We start from the raw sequence: 18,638 nt of genomic DNA on the forward strand, positions 1-18,638 counted from the left end.
GAACAGAAAGAGGAGACAGGACCACGGTGACAGACCTCCCACTCATTCACTACTTTGCTGGGGGGCTGTCCCTGTGGGCACTCCTACTGAAATGGGTGCTAAATTACCACTTGGAGCAGGTAACTTAGAAATCAGCTATGTTTTCTGATACTATTGAAGCTTCTTTAATGTATAGGCATACAAAGGCTTACAGCAATGGAAAAATAGATAGCAATAAAACATTTGGTGCAACAACAGATAGGGAGTTACCCCCCCCAAATCAGAGGAACTATACTTGTTCATAAGAAGAGAAGCTAAACACATTACAGAGTGCAAATCACAGGGCTGGGACGAGGGTAAGGCACTTGCATGGCCCTGAGAGTGGGCGCCTCCTTGAATCTGGCATGCTAGGCGCCTCGCTCACCTCACCCTAGTCCTGGCCCTGGCAAATCATATGAAAGTGAAAGCTCACCATCATGTCACAGACTGGATGAGAACGGAAGGCTGAATGAATGAGGAGCAGAGCACTAAGCATGAACTCATCTTTTTCCCGACTAGTTCATTTATGAGGAAGAGGGCGGGTGCACAGACAGATCTGCTCAGACCGCAGGTACAGAGAGACTGTAATCGGATCTATGTTGCCCAGACAGTTGACATGGATGTCAGGTGAAATTCTTGTTAGAAGAGCCCGGTAGGATCTCCTCTGTCTTTGCACGTTTAAGGTAATTTCTCCAGATCAGCTGGTCAATTTGTGGTGATTAAGCTGACGGGAACTATTTTGCTGCCTGTTGTCTCGCCTCCTTTATGGGTGAGCTGTTGGCTAGGGATACAGTTTCTGGAAACTGGGGCCAAGGAACAAGTTGGGGCCAGGTGGGAGGCCCAGGCGGGAGGCTGAGGTGGGCCAAGTAGTACAAGCAGAGAAAAGGAGACACCAGCCAAGCTTGCTGCTGTACCGAGAATAACTTGCTCTCTCTCCTCAATATTTGAACCACAAACATGTACTGAATACCTACCAAGTGCAAAGCACCTTTAGTTACCGATTAACTTCCTCTCCTGGGGCTGGCTCCCTCTATTTCTGAGCGGATTGAAGTCAGACTAGCAGGGCCATCTGCTACTATTGGTTGGAATCAGAGGGGAAAAGGGGATTAGGACCAACTTGAAATGGAAGCTGACCTCCTGGGGCCCAACTTCATTTCACTCAAACCTCTTCTCTATTCCGCCTTTAAAAAGTATTATCATTATTCTTTGTACTAGTACTAGCCACAGCAGTAGGTTCTCTGCAAGCATTCCTGAGAGGGGCTTTCAGCCTCTCTTCTCCAGTCTTGGCAGAGTAGCTGCAGAAGGCAGCAGACATTGTGGTAAGTGCCTGGGTGGGAGAGAGAGTTGGTGTTGCAATAATCAAGGGTAGGAGAGAGGTGGAGCATTAGGGGTAGGGAAGGTGCTTGGGGTTCTGTTAATCAATGACTGGTAGAAGTTTCACAGTTTGGTTGTTTGGGACTAGGTCCACCTGTTGCAAAATATTAAATGAATATTTCCAGTCCTGAATGTTATCTCTGACCATACACTCTGCCCCAAATCCTCTTGTGCTAATGGGAACACCATTGAGCATTTGAGGGCCATAGTGACGATTTAGAAGGTGTTCTAAAGATTCAGGGCATACAGAGTATTGTAGAAGAAAGCAAGAATCAAGGTAATCGAAAACCAGAAAAGTGGGCGTTCAGCTTTAGAATATTGGGGGAAACCTTCAGAGGTAGCAAGGTGAGGGGAGAGGCACAACCCACCAGAAGTAGTAAACAAGAAACTTCCAGAAAAATCAGCAGAAGTAACAAGTCCTAAACTATGAGTCCCATACTCAGCTTTAGAGTTCAGCTAGTCGTAATGGTTCCCAAGGAGCAGGCCCTGGCAGCCTTTCATTTTTGTTAAGTAAAAGCACAAACACTCCATTTCTCTACAGAGGAAAAGGTTTCTGTCTTTTGGAATTCTGAGTCTGGGGCAGACAAGGTGGAATTCATATATAAACTAAGGCCAGGGATGAATCTATTTATTTCAGGCAAAAATCCCTTAAATTTGTTGAAGACCTTCAAACCAAGTAGTTCTAATACTTTCCAAAGCAACTGGGCTTTCACTAGCTGTTTATTATTTTATTTGGTTTCGTTCTAAATCAGAGGAAGTGCTGATTGCAAGGGAGCTAGTAGGCCTGGCCTGTTCCCAGAAGTCTCGAATTCAGAACTGTATCAACCGAGGGCCTAGGCCTAGAGCTTCTCTGCGTGAAAGAAAGGCCCCGATCTTCTCAGTACTTGGTGGTGTTTTTCGGCTGCTCTGTCCGGCTGGAGTGTGGGCAGTTGAGCTAAGAGCTTGCTTCTCATTGGTGAACAACATGACCTGTGGAAATTGAGATCTGCTTGTCTCTGGAACTCTTACTGCATCCTCCAGGAGGTTGACCAATGAATCTGTTGGGTGGGGGGTGAAGTAGGAAGAGGTCCGGGAACTCTCTTTGTGAGGCAGGCTACAATTTCACTTGACTTTTCTTTTTGCCTCTTGGGATGGTAGACAATTAGCTTGCCATCACTGGTCAGCAGGTTTTCTTTGTTCAATGCTTTGTCTGTCTTCCCCCCAACCTCTCAGAAATCAGGCATATGAAGATCAAATGAGTCAGTGCTCTTGCTCTGCTTAGGAAATTGAGCTGACAAGAATAGTTAGCGCCTATAAGCTTTGGGGCAGAGGGATCGCAGTGGCTGTCCTGGAGGTCTTTCAGCATCCCATTTCCCCAAGTCTTACACTGTGCCCCAGCACAGTTAATTGAAAGTTGGTCAAACAGCAGAACCTAAATGACAAAAAGTAGCCCTTTTTTTTGGTGTTATGGGCCATAGCAACTTGCAAGGCTGCCTTTTAGATTTTGGATAGATCCTTTTAGTTTAAATGTTCTTGGTTTTTGGAATAAAACCAACCACAAACCACGATCTGAATTGAATGGTGAGGGGCAAGGTGCACTTACTTTCTATCCTCCTTGAGCCTTTGATGATACTGTTCCTTCAGCTAATTACTTCCTGTAATGAGTGTTATATGCAGATGAAATGAGAGTTCTTAGAATACAGCATGTGCTGGGCACAGATCCCGGCTACCGCTGTTGGCAGACTCTTGAAGGATCTCAAGGCGCACGCGCGAGTTACCTTGGCTAGATCTGAGTGAACAAATGACTGTCTCGTTTGTTGGCTGAGCTTGGTTCATCCAAAGCAACCTGGTCCAGGCCTTTTCTAACTAATGGGGGGGGGGTCTATATATTTATTGAAACTCATCACCCTGATCTCCGTGTAGACAATCAAGCTGAAAAAGGCATGAAGTTTCAGGACAGAGTCACATTCATATTCTGCACCACAAAAGCCATCCAATCAACCCCATGCCGAAATAAGTGCACACCTGCAAACCTCTCATAGGTGGAGGGAAGTTAAACTGTGGCTGAGGAGGCGTTAGAGTCTTTCTGTCTCTCCACACAGGGCTGTCAGGGCCTCCCCTGGAAAGGGAGCTATCAGTAATGGCACCCTATGCACCCCAGGTTTGGCAGCCTCCAATCTGCTCTCACACTGTGCCCCTCAGTGACAGGAGCCAGGGATGGAGCAGCTGGGTCATTGACTGAAAAGGTGGCACATGTGCCCTCACATCTGAGAACTTCTTAGTGCGCACCACTGGGGGAAAATAAGAAGAAACTCGGGAGTCAGTCAAGGCAAGACTGTAAGTATGAAAATGTAAAGTGTCTGTAGATGATTAAGTGCCTGATGACTTTAGCTCTAGATGAAGTGGCCTCTCTCCTGCCGTCCACAGTGTGTGTTAATGTGATAGAAATGTAGGCTCTGTCGTTATTCCCAAGGTTCCTTTTTAAAACCTTTTCTCTTTCCCCTTCTCTACCCAAGTTTAGTAAGTAAACCCCGCTTGTTGAACCCAGTGCTTAGGTACTGGGGTTATCAGTGGTTTCATAGTCTTTTGAAAATTGTGCAATAATTCTCCGAGCCAGTGGGTTAGTGGTCTTCAGCAGTTCGGCTGCTGAGGGGCGGGACTTCGGTGTTGCCTTGCTTCCCTTCTTTTGTAGCAAGGCCTTGAAATCATCGTTTCTGCCAGCATCTAGGTTGGCGCTGCCGCCCAACCCTGCGGTGGCAGCCGACTCACTGATCGGAGACTCAGCTGTGTTCTTTATCGGCGAGTGGGAGCTCTGTCTGCTGCAGGCAAAGGTCTCACCAGGCTCCTTCCAGCCGAGCAGCTTTCTCTTGGACCTAAATAAGAGAAAATTTGGTTTGAGTGAGTTCACGCAGCAGATGTTTACCAATGCTTCACAGACCTCCATGCTAGTGACACAATCTGAGAATGGCCGTGCAGCGGCCTGGCAAGCAATCGTATTGACTGGCCTTCTCCCTCACCTCTACGTCCTCAGAGTTCCTTGTTGGGTCCCCTGTCCCCACATGCCTTTCAAGGCCCACAGCTGGAGTCACTTGGCCTGTGCCTGCAGGCTCAGTCCCACCCAGGTTCTAGGACCAAGGACGAATTTCAGGAGTCAAGGCTAGCAGCTCAGTGACTCTGAACCAGGACAACCTGGAGAACGGTCCTGTTCTGAACTGGTGCTCCAGCTCCAATAATTGGGCTCTTTCCAGTTTTCTTGTCACCGAGCCCCTGACTGGTGCCCCTGTTCAAGAACTGGGTCCCCATCTGGTCCCCCTTTGCCCAAGTTCCTGCTTTGATATACTGCCTGGTGCCCTATTTCACCTCTTGATAATATTTTTTGGTACAAGGAATTCTGTGAAGGGTTAAATGTCTCTGACTGTAGACAGCTGTGAGAGAGCAGATGGAGCCACAATAGGTCAAGCGGTTGCTAGGAGATGAGGGGCCTCTCACTTAGCACCTGGTCCTCCCCCACTCCCCTCCTCCCCTTCACCCAACCATGTCAGCGAATTTGAGATGTGACGCCCTGGACGTCACATCATATATGTGCATATCTGAATTTAGTCTCCAATTGCAATTCTAATGGCCGCTTAGAGGTAAAAGTTTTTCTTTAAGTAGAAAAAGGGAAGGCAATTGAAATTAGAATTAATGAAAATGGTACCAGACCTGTGTATCACAGTAAATAAATCTTCAGTTGTGCGTGAAGCCACAAAGACGTCATCATCATCCTCCGCAATCCATTCGGCTGTTTTATCACTGATTAAACTTTTTTCTTCGGTACTTGGTTCCACAGAACTCCCTAGGCATAAGAATCAGAAGGAATGACTTTGACAACAAAAGATAGGATGAAGCACATTCTCATATGTTATTTCATTCGATGTTCAAAGCAACTCTGGATGGGCAGCAGGGTGGAGATTTTTAATGTCTCCATTTTGCAGAGGAGGAACATGAAGTTCAGAAGTTTAATGATTTGCCCAAGGTGGAGTGAGTGGTGAAGATCGGCCTGGGTTCCTGTTCTCTCATGCCTTTGTCATTGCAACAGGCAGCCCGAGCATTCTCTTGCTTTAAATATGGTGCATCATTTTTAGAAATCAAGGAGCTGAGAGAGGTCTAAAGTAATGACTCTCACCCAGTGGGTGCAAGTGGGACCTATCTGAATCTCACAGAGAGCCTGTGGTGTCTGAGGAAGCATATGCTAAAATTACCTGTGGCTTTGATTTGCTTGTGTTAGTCACAATGATTGACTTATACCAAAAGTTCAAATCAGCTTATAGAAGGCCACGAGATTTTGATGTTTGTTGTTATGGGTTCAAAGAAGGATAAGAAACATGGATGAACCTGAGAACATTAAGCTAAGTGAAATAAGCCGGTCACAAAAAACCAAATACTATATGATTCCACTTAAATGAGGTGTCTAGAGTAGTCAAATTCATAGAGCCAGAAAGTAGAATGGTGGTTGCCAGGGAGGAATCTGGGGGGAGGGGGAAAGGGGAGTTGTTGTTTACTGGGTATAGAGTTTCAGTTTTGCAAGATGAAAGGCGTTCTGGAGGTTGGTTGCTCAACTACTCAACTATGTGAATGTACTTAACACTAATGAACTACACATTTAAAAATGGTTAAGCTGGTAAAAGTTATATTTTGTGTATTTTATCACAATTGAAACAAAAAGAGACAGAAAAAGAAAGGATGAGAAACATTAACTAGCCTGGTTTTTTGGTTCCTGGAAGAGCTAGCCTCAAACCACCCAAGAAAGTGAGCTCCCTTCCCTCTGGCAGGCACGAGGAAAGGCTGCTGGTGGTAACATATCCCATTGTTTCTGAAACCCCTAAGCCTCCTGCGGCACTAGAACTCAGACTAGGGGGCATTGAGTCCCCAGGAAACTAAATTCAGTGCAGCTAATGAAAAGTACTGTACAGGGAGGTGGAGAAGTAGTTCCTGGGGCCCAGGGATGCACGCCTGACTAGGCAGATGGGATCCTGAAGTCCAAGGGTGTTAGGACCTAGTTTGATTTCATTAACTCAGCACTAGGGGCTCGAGGGTGGACTGGCCCAAACTGGGCCTTGGCCATCTGCCCCGGGTCAGTCCTGATCCCAAGGGGAATAAGGCCGACCCATGGTTCCCATATAGACTAACCCAACCTTCAAGAGGTGCCCCCTACTGACTTAGTCCTCCTGGGATCAGGATAAATATTCTGGGGCACCTGCTTCTGTCTTGGGCACTCCATTCTCACGCCTGTCTCTCCTGTGATTGAAAAAAATCCAGGGGACAGTTTACTAACCCAGAGGGCTTGCCTCCTTTTCACTGTCAGCCTGTGGAGTTGAAGTAGCCCTTTCACCATCCCTGGTGCGGGGACACTTGGCATCTTCCTCCAGGGTGATGATGGGGCTGAGGGGCAGCCTTGGTTCTGCCATGTAGGCCTCCATTTGGGCTGTGGGGGAGGTAAGAGGCAGGTACAACACGCTGGGCTTTTTTGGCACAGGAGGTGGTATCTTGCCTTTCTTTTTCTCAGCTTCTTCTTGGCTCTGGAGGCTAATTCTATCAGGGAGGGCTCTCACCTTGGGGCCCTCATCCTCCATACTTCCCTGGGGAGGTTGCTGGGTTCCTGAGAAGAAAGCACCAGAGGAACTGGCAAAAGGCGTGAAAACAACAGACGAGGGTGCTGTCGACTCGCCTGGGCTTCTGCCATTGGGGAAGCTGGAGGACTTTGGTTTCCGCACCACCGTGTAGCTGTCTTGAGAGAGTGGTCTCACGTGTTGAATTGAGCTCTTGGGGGTTATAGTCAAGGTAGGTGAAGTAAGTGGGTACTCCTCGGGGACAGATGGTGGCTTGTGGATCAAGCTTGGAGGTCTTCGGGCCAGCGGAGGCTTTTCAGCTATGGGAGGTTTCATCTTTCTCTCTGGCAAGGTGAAGACTTCTTCTGCTCTGGGTTCCTCAGTATAGTCAGGGCTCTCAATGTCATCTTCCGGCTCAGACTTGCTGACTGACCTCAGGCGAACAGAACGTAGGTCAGACTGAGTAACCATGGGCATGATTGGCTGGTTGGGACTAGTTTTCTGGGCCAGCTTGGCCCCGAAATTTGTATCTGAGTGATGCCTGCTCACTTTGGTTTTGCTTCGGATGGAGATACTCATCCCAGACAGATCCAGGTTGGTCGAAGGGGTCAATGGTAGGTCAAATGATAGCCGCGACTTGGGAATTTTCTCCATTGGTGATGTTGGGGGGAGTGATGACTTCCTCTCAGGTACCACTGGACGTACCCGGACGCTGCTGCTTGGAGGGGGTAAGTGGCCCAGGGTCAAGGACATGGAGACAGTGGGTGTTGGTGTCTCCGACTGGCTGGAGTAGCCACTGGAGGGTGACATCAGTCCAGTGGGCCTTCCTGGGGAGGATACCTCCCTGGCTTCCACCTCGATGGAGAGTTGGGAAGGTGTAGTGGCTCTGGAGGTGGAAGGGGAGGCAAGAGACTCTGAGCTGCCCTGAACTTGGGCGCACTCAATGACCGTGGTGCCAGTGGCAGTGCTGGAGCTGGACAAGGATTGGTAGGTGTCACCAGACTTCCAGTCAGTAAGATACCAGTGGTGGGAGAATTGTGTACCTTCCGGATCTTTGAGGGTTGGCACAGCTGGGTGACCCTGAGCATCTGGGTGGGACGAGTGATGTCCTTGGTATTCCAAGGAGAGGCAAAGGCTCCTGGGCCTCTGGTCCTTGGGTAGCACAGATCCCCCTTCTGGCAAGAGGACCGGCTCATCTTTGACCAGTGAGACACTGCGCGTTGGTGGGGAAGGCTTCTTTTTGGCCTTCCTGAGTGAGATACTCTTGGACCTCTGCCTTCTGTGCTGGGCCTCCTGTTGGGCACTGAGGGAGGCAATGTTGTCAGCACTGTTGCTGCCCTCAGAACTTGTACTGGCATAAGGCATGGCACAGGCCTCACTGGCCTTCTGCTCCTTGTCATAGTCCACATCTGTGGTACCCGAGTCTGTGGGCACAGACAGTGACCGTTCCCGGAATCTGCTGGCCCCACCTGGGCCTGTCTCCAGCTTTGAGGTAGCACCAGTCAGAAGGCCAATCTTGGAGGGTCTTTCTGGTACTTGTCTTCGCTGAGTAGGGTGCTCGGAGTAGCCAGATAACTCACTGCGTCCTGCTGGGTTATCACGGGCGACAAAGAGGGTAGCAGCCTCCTTAGGAACCAGAGGTGGGAGTGTGTTCAGAGAGACCCAAGAATTCCCAGAGGAAGGATGTTTTCCATTTTCATTGACTTGATTTCTCTGGCTGGTGGCACATGGAGTCATGTAGGTAAAAGCATCTCCCTTCCAGGAAGTGGAGAACGTCGATTCTGTGGGTCCGTTGCAAGAACTGGGGACGCTGTACACCATTCCCATGCTCTCCATACCAGGAGGGTTTGGGCCACTCCGTGCCTGGGGAGGTTCTTCTGGCTCACTCGAAGGATTTCTCAGTACTGGCGATGTGACACTTGGGAACCGAGCTTCCTGACCAACCGCAACTCTTCCATGAACACCTTCCAGAACTGAGTGACTGGGCCTGATGTCGGAGGTGGTAGAGTGGGTCACACCACCTGCTGGGCTGTTGCTGTGACCTGCAGGAAGTAAACACAGAATGTTAGCGGTGCAGCAAGGGATCCCCGATCAGCTGTTTTGAGACAGGAGCACCAACTTTTTGCCAAGAAGCATCTGTCAACAGCTTGGTCAGAATTCCTTGGTTCTTCCTTTCCATGGATGAGGGAAGTTGGGTCCTTTCCCATCACCCCACAGTGAGTCATAGGGTGCCTTTGAATTGTCCAGATGGCTGCCAAAGGCTTTCCAGCTTTGACTATTCCTTTTACAGCTGAAGTGTCACATGGGACTACCTTGGGTTTTTCCCATACTTTCACCCCAGCCTCATGAAACCATCACAGACCTCAGCGTTCATCCATCCGGAGATGAGAGCAGAGGCTTCCGAACTAAGGACAGCACTGTGTGACTTTCAGCTCCAGCAGTGACTCTGGAGTATGCCCGAGCTGGAAAGTTAAGAGTCTGGTTGCATTTCTGGCACCTTTCAATTTTAGGCTTTGCAATATAAGAGACTTAGGATAACCTACAGATGTGAGGAAACCATTCAGATGTTCCAAATCCCCAAAGGTTTTCTCATATATATGAACAACTATTACTGCTATGTCATTATTATTACTGCTACTGCTATGATCGTTTATAATAACAGTCACCATTTGTTGAACACCGGCTGTGTACCAAGCACATAGTAGGCAAATTACGGACAATAACTGTAATCCTCACAGTAACTCTACTGGATTGGTATTATTATTCCCAATTTACAGACGAAGAAGCTGAGACTCAGAGAGGTTATGAAACTTGGCCAAGATCTCATGGTCAGTAAGCAGAGAGGCCTGGACTCACATCCTCTAGTATCTCCCTGCTCTGTGCTCTTTGGACAGCGTTCATTTAATGGTAGCAATGGTTCTGTTAAAATGATGGTTTTAGGAATGATTCCTCCCCTCTTATCTATTTGCCTAAATTCAGCACATGCGGTTATATTACACTTATGATGGGAAAAAATAATGTAATGAATTTATTAGCCCAGGAGACCTGCTCTCCATAATCAGCTGCTGCCCTTGACAAGAGGCCCTTGGCTATTCTTAATCACCATATTGGCTTTTTCAGGACATCCACAGCCCCCCACCCGCCCCCCAAATTATTCCTGTTCCCCATCAACACAGTACCACCTGGGTGGCAGGACGGTGGGAGTGGGCAAGGGGAGGGGTCTGGAGGATCAGCTGTGGTGGGGTCACCTTGGTCTCGCTGGGAAAAGTTAGAGAATCCAATAATGGTCCGCCTCCGCCTCAGGGTGGACTTAGGGTTCACGGCTGTCTCTGTGTTAAACAACGAGTGTCGCAAACTTGCATGTTTATCAAACTGCTGCCCTGTAGCCAAAATAAAGACACTTGGGTGCATCCCGGTTTCTGTTTAAAGTACAGTGGAAATTGGCCTGAGGTAGAGAGAAGGGATGATGGCAGTAGCGATGAGCATGAACAGTGTCCAAGGCAGGCGGCGCTTCTTCTCCATCCCTCCCAGTTTGGCCCTGGCACACATGCTGGCTTCCACAGGCTGCATCCAGGTCACCTGCAAGTCTTAGGTGGACTGGGGCAGTGGTTTTCAACCCTGATTACATATTAAAATAAATTGGGACGCTTTTGAAGCTCCAATACCTGGACCCCACCCCAGTACACTTAAATCTCTGCAAGTAGGGTCCAGGTAGCAACATTTTCTAGAAACTCTCAGGTGATTATTAAGATGTAGAGCCACGGGCGAGAGCCGGGGGTGAGAGCCATCAGCGAGGAGCAATGGGCTGAGACTAGATGTTGCTTGACTGTGATCTTTTCTCAGAGACAGCCTTTATGTGGGCCAGGTGAAGCCCGTGTCTCCAAGAAGCTGCCCGGCTGTGCTCCACCATACAGGTGCCTATAGGCACCTGGTTACATTATACCAAAGTTGGCTGCAATGTGGTGAATGAGCTCAATTTCTTTTCAAGTGTTGGGCCAGTCTTTGGCTCCCAGGAAATGACTGGGGCAGTTAGGGTGACACAGGGCCACCGGGCGAGGTATGTGGTTCCCCTCCCTGTCTCTCATTCGGCAGCTGGCTAACCAGACCCTTCCCCTTGGCCACATGGCCACACGGCCACATAGGTACACACACACCCCCCAGCAAGAGTCTCTGTGGGCAAAACTCAGGGACAGCCTGCTTGAGAGTAAGAGAGATATTTCGAAAGAGAGCACCCAACATCACTTTATGAGTCTCTCCTTATCAGCCCTTACTCCTCTTGGTACATCTCCTTAAGCCGTGGGCTCTGTTTCCTGTCTCTGGTTTCCTGAGATGACGCCAGTGGCAGTGGATGACCCCATATCAGGGAACATTGCCACATGTGGCCAGAGCTGTCCTCATCGTCTTCATTAACATTTTCCAGCATAGCATGGGCTGGTGCTAGCTCACATGGTCCCTCTGGTCCCTTTTGGTTACTGAGGTCTTGGTTTCATCAGGTCACTGGCCCCATCTCCTTCTGAAAATGACTGGCCCTCCTCTTCCCCTTATAGCCTGTGGAGTGTGGACCATGAATTAGCAACGGGCATGGCATAGTGTGCCACATGCCCCCAGAGCCACAGCCAGCTGAGCTGTGTACATCATTTTCCCCACTCTCAGGGTCGTACTGGGTCCCCTTTTGGTCTCTTTGGCCATAGTACCTTTCTACTACTTCTATTCTTGAAAAACTTGCCAAACAAGTCGAGGAGGCCCACCCCGCTAAAAGACCAGTGTCTAGTGTAAGTGCCAGAAGGCCTCTGGCCTGTGCCTGGGTGTGACCCTCCCTTTTACCACCAGCACTCTGAACTCCTCTATGCCCCTCCAGCTCCTATTGGTGTACTCCAAATCTGGCTTCGGGCACAAGAAGTTGTCTTTTTCTGACCCAAACAGAACTCACTCACAAACTTTAAGTTTCCACATATCCTCGAAGAGCACACAAATTCATAAAGTTTTGGAGCTTTCTATTAAGAAAATTTCACTTGCTATCAAATGGGCTCAGTTAGTGTGGCAGTGCCAGTAGGGAGTGAAGAAAGAGCAGCCAGAGCCCCCTCTTCTGCATACCTCCGTTCCCTGGCGAGAGCCAAGACCGTGACAGCGCAGGGCGAGCCAGTAGCAAAGAAAGTCTCACTCCCTCCCCCAGCACCCAGTGCACCGGAGAGGATGGTCTGTAGTGGCATGGAGGGAAGCGGACAGAGGTGGTGCTAAGCAACTCTACCAGAGACGTTGATGGGCACAATGTCAGACTGCGTGGAGCAAGGCTGAGGCCACCGCTTCTCCTCTAGGATAGGCAGAGGGAAGGGGCTATTCCAGGCAGTTTGCTTGTCGGCTGTGGTAGGCAGGCCCGGCAAGGCCTCGGGGGCCCTCACACCCTGGGTGGTGGTCTCATCCTCGCTCAGCTGTCGTTTTGTAGGCTGTTGGGAAAGAAGGTGATGGAAAGGGTGTGCTCCCGCCTGGCGATGAGCCAGTGCCCGCAGGACAGCTGTTTAGAGAGGGTGGTTGGAGGCTTCGTCTGGGAGGCAGGAGAGCGTGGACAGGCTGCCAGGCCAGGCACCTGCCATGCAGGGCTCATCCCGGTGGGGCCTCCGGGTAGCTCTGCTGGTGAGCAGAGGTGAGCAGCAGCTTCCAGTGGGTAATGTAAGCAGCTTGAGGTCTCCTGTCACTGGGTGCACGCTGGCTCTCCCAGGAGGGGCAAGAGGCAACTCACCATCAATACAAACTCCAGACGCCTGGCAGACTGGGGCCTTGGGCTGGGGGTGGGCTCAGGGGCCTCATCAGAAGAGCGGAAGGTCTGCCCCAGAAGTCTGGCCTCCGAGTACTGTTCCTCATATTCTTCTGAAAAATAGCAGAGTGGAGACACACTCTAGGGGGCCACGGCTGAGCACTGGGCTTGGGAAGGACCATGAGCCGGGGCTCCTGCTCCAGCCGCCAGGCCTGACTTGCATTCTTACTATAGGCTATTTCCCAGAGTCTGAGCCAATGGATTCAGAAATGGAAAAGTGCCTGCTTCCCAGGACTGTGAGGGCCGAAGAGCAAAGAAAGTCAATAAATTAAAGCTGTGCTGGTTTGGGGACCAAGTCCTTATCTCAATGGCCCCCACCCTAAGTGCTCAACTTGGAGAAGAGACTCAGGATGCAGATACCTTTTGATACTTTAGACTGCAAGGTCCTCTCTTTGAAGCCCTGCAGCTCTTCAGGTTTTCTGCAAGCCTACCAAGGGAATGACCTGTGTGAAGCAAGAGGAGATCTGCACTGCCAAGTCCAGTCTGGAGTTCTCTCTTGGATGCCAAGAACTCTTACTTGAGCCTTTGAAAGCCTGTACCTGTACCTTAGTCCCACCGTGGGTGAGGTCAGGTCCAGGAGGACTAAGGTGAAGGAGAGGGAAGGAGGAGGTAGCAACATAGAAGAGGGAGAAGTTCACAGGCACCATTGTAGGGTGGTAAGAAGGATGCATAAGATTTGAATGGGTTTGACTGAAGGGATGAATTCGATGAATAAACAAAGAAAGTGAGAGTAAAAAACAAATGTCCATGCTCTACATACATTTGAACAAAGACTCTCTTAGAATCATAGAAAGTCAGGGTTGCTCTCAGGGTTCTCTGGTCCAACACCCCATTCTTCCCAGAGTCCCTCCTCAGCAGCCCTTCCAGTGCTTCTGCATGCCCAGCGCGCACACCCGCAGGGAAGGGGAGCTCCCTCCTTCCCAAGGCAGCTCATTCCTTCTAGGGACAGTTGAGGCTGTCAGGTGTGTCAGAAAAGTTCTTCCTTATCTGGAGGAGAAATCTACCTCCCTCTGAGTTTCCACCCACTGGTCCTAATTCTGCCGTGGTAGCAACATAAAAGAGAACAGACCAACTCTTTTTTTCTGCATGGAAGCTCCTCTGTTATCTGAACACAAGGCTTATGCTATCCCTTGGCATCTTGCTTCTCTAAGGTCACCACTGCCCTGGCAGGGAGGTGGGGGTTATGGCAGTAGTCAAGTTGGTGGCCCATCAGCAGTTTTCTATTCTTCATTAGAGTTAACCTTCGTTGGTGGGTAAATGAGAGCTGACAAGACCTCTCTTCACATTTAACATCCACTGAGCACCTCTTGGGGGATCTAGCCCTGTGCCAAGTGCTTCTGAAACCCAAGGGTAGTAAGAGATGTGATTCTTTACATCAAGAAGCTCAGTCTGGTTAGGAGGGCAAAATAGGTGACCTCTGGTTGCTGTGTATTGGGCTTACTTTGGTGAGGCAGTAGCTACCCTGGAGGCATGTGGTTACTGTAAGAGCAGAGTGAGTGAAGCCCAGAGTGAGAGACTATGCAGATGGCCCCTTTGTCTTCCGGTGCCAGGATTCCAAAGGCATGGGCGATGTGGCAAGAGGAGGGCTGGAGGGAATGTGGGAGTTTCCCACCCAGCTCTCTGTGAATGGCTTGACCCATTGTCCGGCCTCAGCCTCCGTCCTTGTTTTCCCCATGGACTACTGAGCTGAAAAGGGGGTGGGGGAGGGGTGCTGGAAACAGACTCTTTTAGAATCATTAGTCTGAAAGGCGAAAGATGGAAACTGTGTGCTGTTTGTTGATAGGTTTTAAACTGTTCTCTTTTTCTCTTGCTGGTCCCTGTCCTCTTTCTTCTTTGCCTCCCTCCTGCTGCTGCGCCTGTCGCCTCTGGACTCCGGCGGCAGCCCCCCTCCCTCTCAGTACCTTGCAACAGGCTCTGGAGATTGAGCTGCGCCTCGCGAAGCAGCTCCTCTACACTCGGGGGCCTGCCCGAGGAGAGGAACACGTTCACTGGCTGTCGCCATGACGACCTCGAGTGGGCAGTCGCTGTCGCATTTTCCCGACCCGAGTTAGCTGCAGCTAGGGAAGGAGAGAGTCAGTGAGAGGCGCAGCCGAGGGGGGCGGCGCGCCGCGGCCAGTGGGCGCCCGCGGTTCCCCAAGACCCGCCCCCGCGGGCGGGGGCAGAGCGAGGCTGCGCTTAAAAGGCAGGGAAGCGGCGGCCGCAAGGTTTTTCCTCGACAGATCCTGCCGCAGTCGCCTCTCTCTAGGTCCGACCGCCTCGTCCTCCCAGCCGCCTCGCCGCCGCCGCCGCCGCCGCCGCCGCCACTGCCGCCGCCCGAGTCGCTCGCACCCTCCTCCTGGCGCCTCCCGGCCCCGTGCCGCCGCCCGCCCTCTCCGGCCCCGCGACGAGGTAACGCGCCCCGGGCCCGCGCCGCTCGGCCCTCTGTCCCCAGCGCCGCCCTCCGTGCTCGCCCCGGTGGGTGTGGCCCGGCCTCTCCCGCGCCCGCCGCCGCATTTCGGCCTCCTCCCGCCGCCCCAGGTCTCCGTCCCTTGCCCAGAGACCCAGGGCCCCTGAGCTGGTCAAGATGTCCGAGGCGGCAGGAAACCTCAATAGCCTCCGCATGGCCAACGTAGCCCTGCGGGAAGAATTAAATGCCCTGCGCGGGGAGAATGCCAATTTGGGCCTTCAGCTCGGAAGAGCCCTGGCCGAGGTTAATTCCTTGCGGGGCAATGTCTCGAGCTACATCCGCTGGCCAGTGCCCATAGTGCCCGTCCTTGCCGAGGAGAACTTTGAGTTCCCGCTCAGTGAGATCGACGCCATTCCCGAGGGAGAACTGCCCTTCTTGTGCTGGCCTCCCCCGCGCACCGAGCCCGAGTATGTCTCGGATGATCTTTTGATTAACGTGATCCAGGACTGCAGCACCCCGGATGGGCCCACCGACCCTCCTCTGCTGCCCATCCCGCCCCCGCCGGCGGTGCCCCCTCCCGCGTCAAAGGAGCCGCCCCCGCAGGCCCCTCTGCCGCCGCTGGAGCGGCCTGAGATAGAGCCGTTTTCAGGCGACCCGGTCTACCTGGCTGAATTCCTGATGCAGCTCGAGACTTTCATAGCTGACCATGAGGATCATTTCCCCGGGGGCGCCGAGCGGGTGGCCTTTCTGATCTCCTTTTTCACTGGTGAAGCCAAGGACTGGGCCATCTCAGTCACCCAGGAAGGAAGCCCCCTGCATGCCAACTTCCCGCGCTTCCTTGATGAAATCCGTAAGGAATTCTGTGGTCCCATCCCCCCACGTGTGGCTAAAAAGGCCATCCGCAAGCTCAAGCAGGGACACTGTACCCTCGGCAGCTATGCAGATGCTTTTCAGTTCCTGGCCCAATTCTTGTCTTGGGATGACTCCCGACTCCAAAATCAATTCCTCAAAGGCCTGTCGGAATTCTTCCGCAAGGAGCTCTTATGGTCAACTGAAATGGCTGACCTGGATGAACTGATTCTCGAATGTGTGGAGATAGAAAGAAAGGTGCGCGTCCCCAAGCCAATTCCGCTCCCTGGGGTTCGCAATATCTTCTTCCCTTTTGCTCCGAGCCCTAATGAGGATGAAAGTGAAGAGGAAGAGTACTACAGTGAGGGTGAAGGCCAAGAGGCACGCAGGCACAGGCTTCACCCCAAGGACCAGCGGAGGCGCATGAGGGCTTTTCAGCAAGAGATGAAGGAGGAGGAGGAGATGAAGGAGGAAGACATGAGGAAGGAGGAGGAGAAGGAGGAGGAAGAGGAGGAGATGAAACAGAAAGTGGAGGAGGAGGAGATGAGGAAGAACGAAGATGAAGAAGAGAATAATGATGAGGAAGAAGATGAAGATGAGGATGGGGGCCAGAAACCAGAGCAGGAGCCAGGGCAGCAGCCAGGGCCGGAGCCAGGGATGGTGGAGATCTATGGTGAGGAGGAGGAGGAGCCCCTGGATGAGGCCCAAGAGGATGACCTAGATGACCTGATGGAGATGGAGCCGACCTTTGCCCACGTGTCATCTCAGACTTCTGGCCTCATGAGTGGCAACTATGCCGAAAATTTCCTGGGTGCATCGCCTCCCATAATACAGCCCAGCAGACGGAGGAACCAGAACCGAGTCCCACTTCTGGAGGGCGTTCCGGGCACCAATTCACCATTCTACAGCTCACCACCACTGATTCGCCGGGCGGGTCGCTTGAGGCAACGCCAAATTCGAAGACGCCCCCCAGTGCTATTCCGTCTCACTCCAAGACAGGCGGGCCACCGAGCTGCTCGTGGCCGAATTCGCGTGTGAGTGCTGGGGCGACATGGCCACCAGGAACACACCCTTCTTCCTCCCCCACCCCTGCTACTGCTGCCACACCTGCTCACCTGCTGACCAGTACTTAAGGGAGTTCTAGACCTGCAGAACCCGAAGAAGACCTACAGAACTCCAGACTGTCTTGCAACCAAGACCAAAGAGTGGCATGTGCCTGACCAGGGCCACCTGGGAAAGGAGGGATGAGTGATAGCTGCCCTCCTGGCATGTACTCTGCTCAGTCCTGCCACAGCTGGAGGGCAGGTTTCTGGGCCTGTTCCCATAAATGAACTGGTCACCCTCTTGTATTTCCCCTCTAGTTGTTCCTAACCTTCACCTCTCCTGCGTTTATTTGCCCTGTGTTCTACAGTTTTATCCTCTGACTGGCTCACCAGGACTTCACCCAATGCCTCACTGATCTGCCCCAGTGACCAAAGGACAGGCTACACTGAACTCCTAAAGCCACTGAGGCCAGTTACTAGATGTAATCGACAGCGAGCAGGATGGTATCAAGAAATGTATCTAGAAGCCTCCACTCATTTCATGTCAGACCTCCAGTAGAAGGGCCTAGAAGAGGACCCTACATCTAGTCCAGTGAGAGTGCGCAAAGCCACATGCCAAATGAACAACTGAGATTTGTCCTTGACTGACTGTGTAAGCTAGTTCCACTTCTGCCACTTGAGGGCCCTTGAACCAGCTTGCCAAATCTGGGGCCCTCTCCTCTTACCACACTGCCCTCCTGGGTATCCCTGGTGGACAGTGCCCAACATTGCAGGCTCTCCACCTTTCCTTGATGTTGCCTAAAGGGTAGGCAGTTGTGGGGTGGGGGAGGAGGAAGAGAAGGAGGAGGAGAAAGCAGCAGCAACAACTCAGTTTGCCATTGTAAGGAGTGACTCTTTCCCTAGGAATGGTGGTCTCCTCCCCCAGCCAGGCCTTGGACTTCAGCCCCCAGTGAAAGGTCTTTACAGGAGACTTTCCATCCTTGGGGTTGCAGAGGAGGCCTAACTGTCCTTTCCTTCTGGGATAGCCAAAGAGAGGGAGGGCCCATAGCCTGCTCTTTAACTCCCTTTGACTTCAAGGATTCCTTGAGTCTGAGAGGAGAGAGAAAGGTTGGCTCTACAGAGACTGCAGCCTTGCAGCTGGGACACCTTCATGACTCTCAAATGGGGTCAACCCCTGGCCTGCTGCTGTGCTTTGATTAGGCAGTGAGGCATAAGAGGGTGACTGCCTCCTAGGAACTCCTAGGACTTCTGGGTACAAACCCAGGTGCCCTTATAAAGAGACCTGCTGCTCACCTTGGGTCTAGAAAACACTGCTTCTGCAGTGAAAAATACACATTTACTATGTCATCTCTGGCCACAAAATGCCAGCCAAACTGGCAAGCCCGAACTGCCCCTGGACACTGAACTTTCTGCACAGTGCCTGGCAGCTGGGCAAGTGCAGCCAAAGTGTCTGTGGCCAGAGGAAGGGAAACAGTCAAACCTCTGCTCCTCCCTGGAGTCTGACGGATAACCTCAGCCCAGCCTTAGGATTTGGTCCTGGCGGCAGGAGGAAGGAGCTGGAGGAAGAGGAGTCGCAGAGAAACCCTCCG

The 18,638-nt window shown here is 51.6% G+C and overlaps 2 protein-coding genes across 2 annotated transcripts in view; one reads left to right on the top strand and one right to left on the bottom strand.

The window, feature by feature from the left end:
• Positions 1-3,194: 3,194 nt before the first annotated feature.
• The window catches only part of NHSL2 (NHS like 2), a 239,216-nt gene continuing 223,772 nt past the window's right edge, over positions 3,195-18,638 (bottom strand). Inside the window, exons 2-8 of the mRNA XM_069463449.1 lie at positions 14,673-14,828; positions 12,697-12,824; positions 12,208-12,403; positions 10,208-10,339; positions 6,686-9,001; positions 5,074-5,206; positions 3,195-4,244 (exon numbers count right to left, since the gene is read on the bottom strand). Coding sequence (XP_069319550.1) covers positions 3,923-4,244; positions 5,074-5,206; positions 6,686-9,001; positions 10,208-10,339; positions 12,208-12,403; positions 12,697-12,824; positions 14,673-14,828 — 3,383 coding nt within the window. The 3' untranslated portion in view covers positions 3,195-3,922. The remainder of the gene's footprint in view (positions 4,245-5,073; positions 5,207-6,685; positions 9,002-10,207; positions 10,340-12,207; positions 12,404-12,696; positions 12,825-14,672; positions 14,829-18,638) is intronic.
• RTL5 (retrotransposon Gag like 5) lies at positions 14,941-18,378 on the top strand. Its single transcript, XM_069463318.1, has one exon. The coding sequence runs from the start codon at positions 15,335-15,337 to the stop codon at positions 17,042-17,044; it is 1,710 nt and encodes a 569-aa protein (XP_069319419.1). The 5' UTR covers positions 14,941-15,334; the 3' UTR covers positions 17,045-18,378.

This window comes from Eulemur rufifrons, chromosome 30, assembly GCF_041146395.1.
Source record: "Eulemur rufifrons isolate Redbay chromosome 30, OSU_ERuf_1, whole genome shotgun sequence".
Classification (NCBI taxonomy): domain Eukaryota; kingdom Metazoa; phylum Chordata; class Mammalia; order Primates; family Lemuridae; genus Eulemur; species Eulemur rufifrons.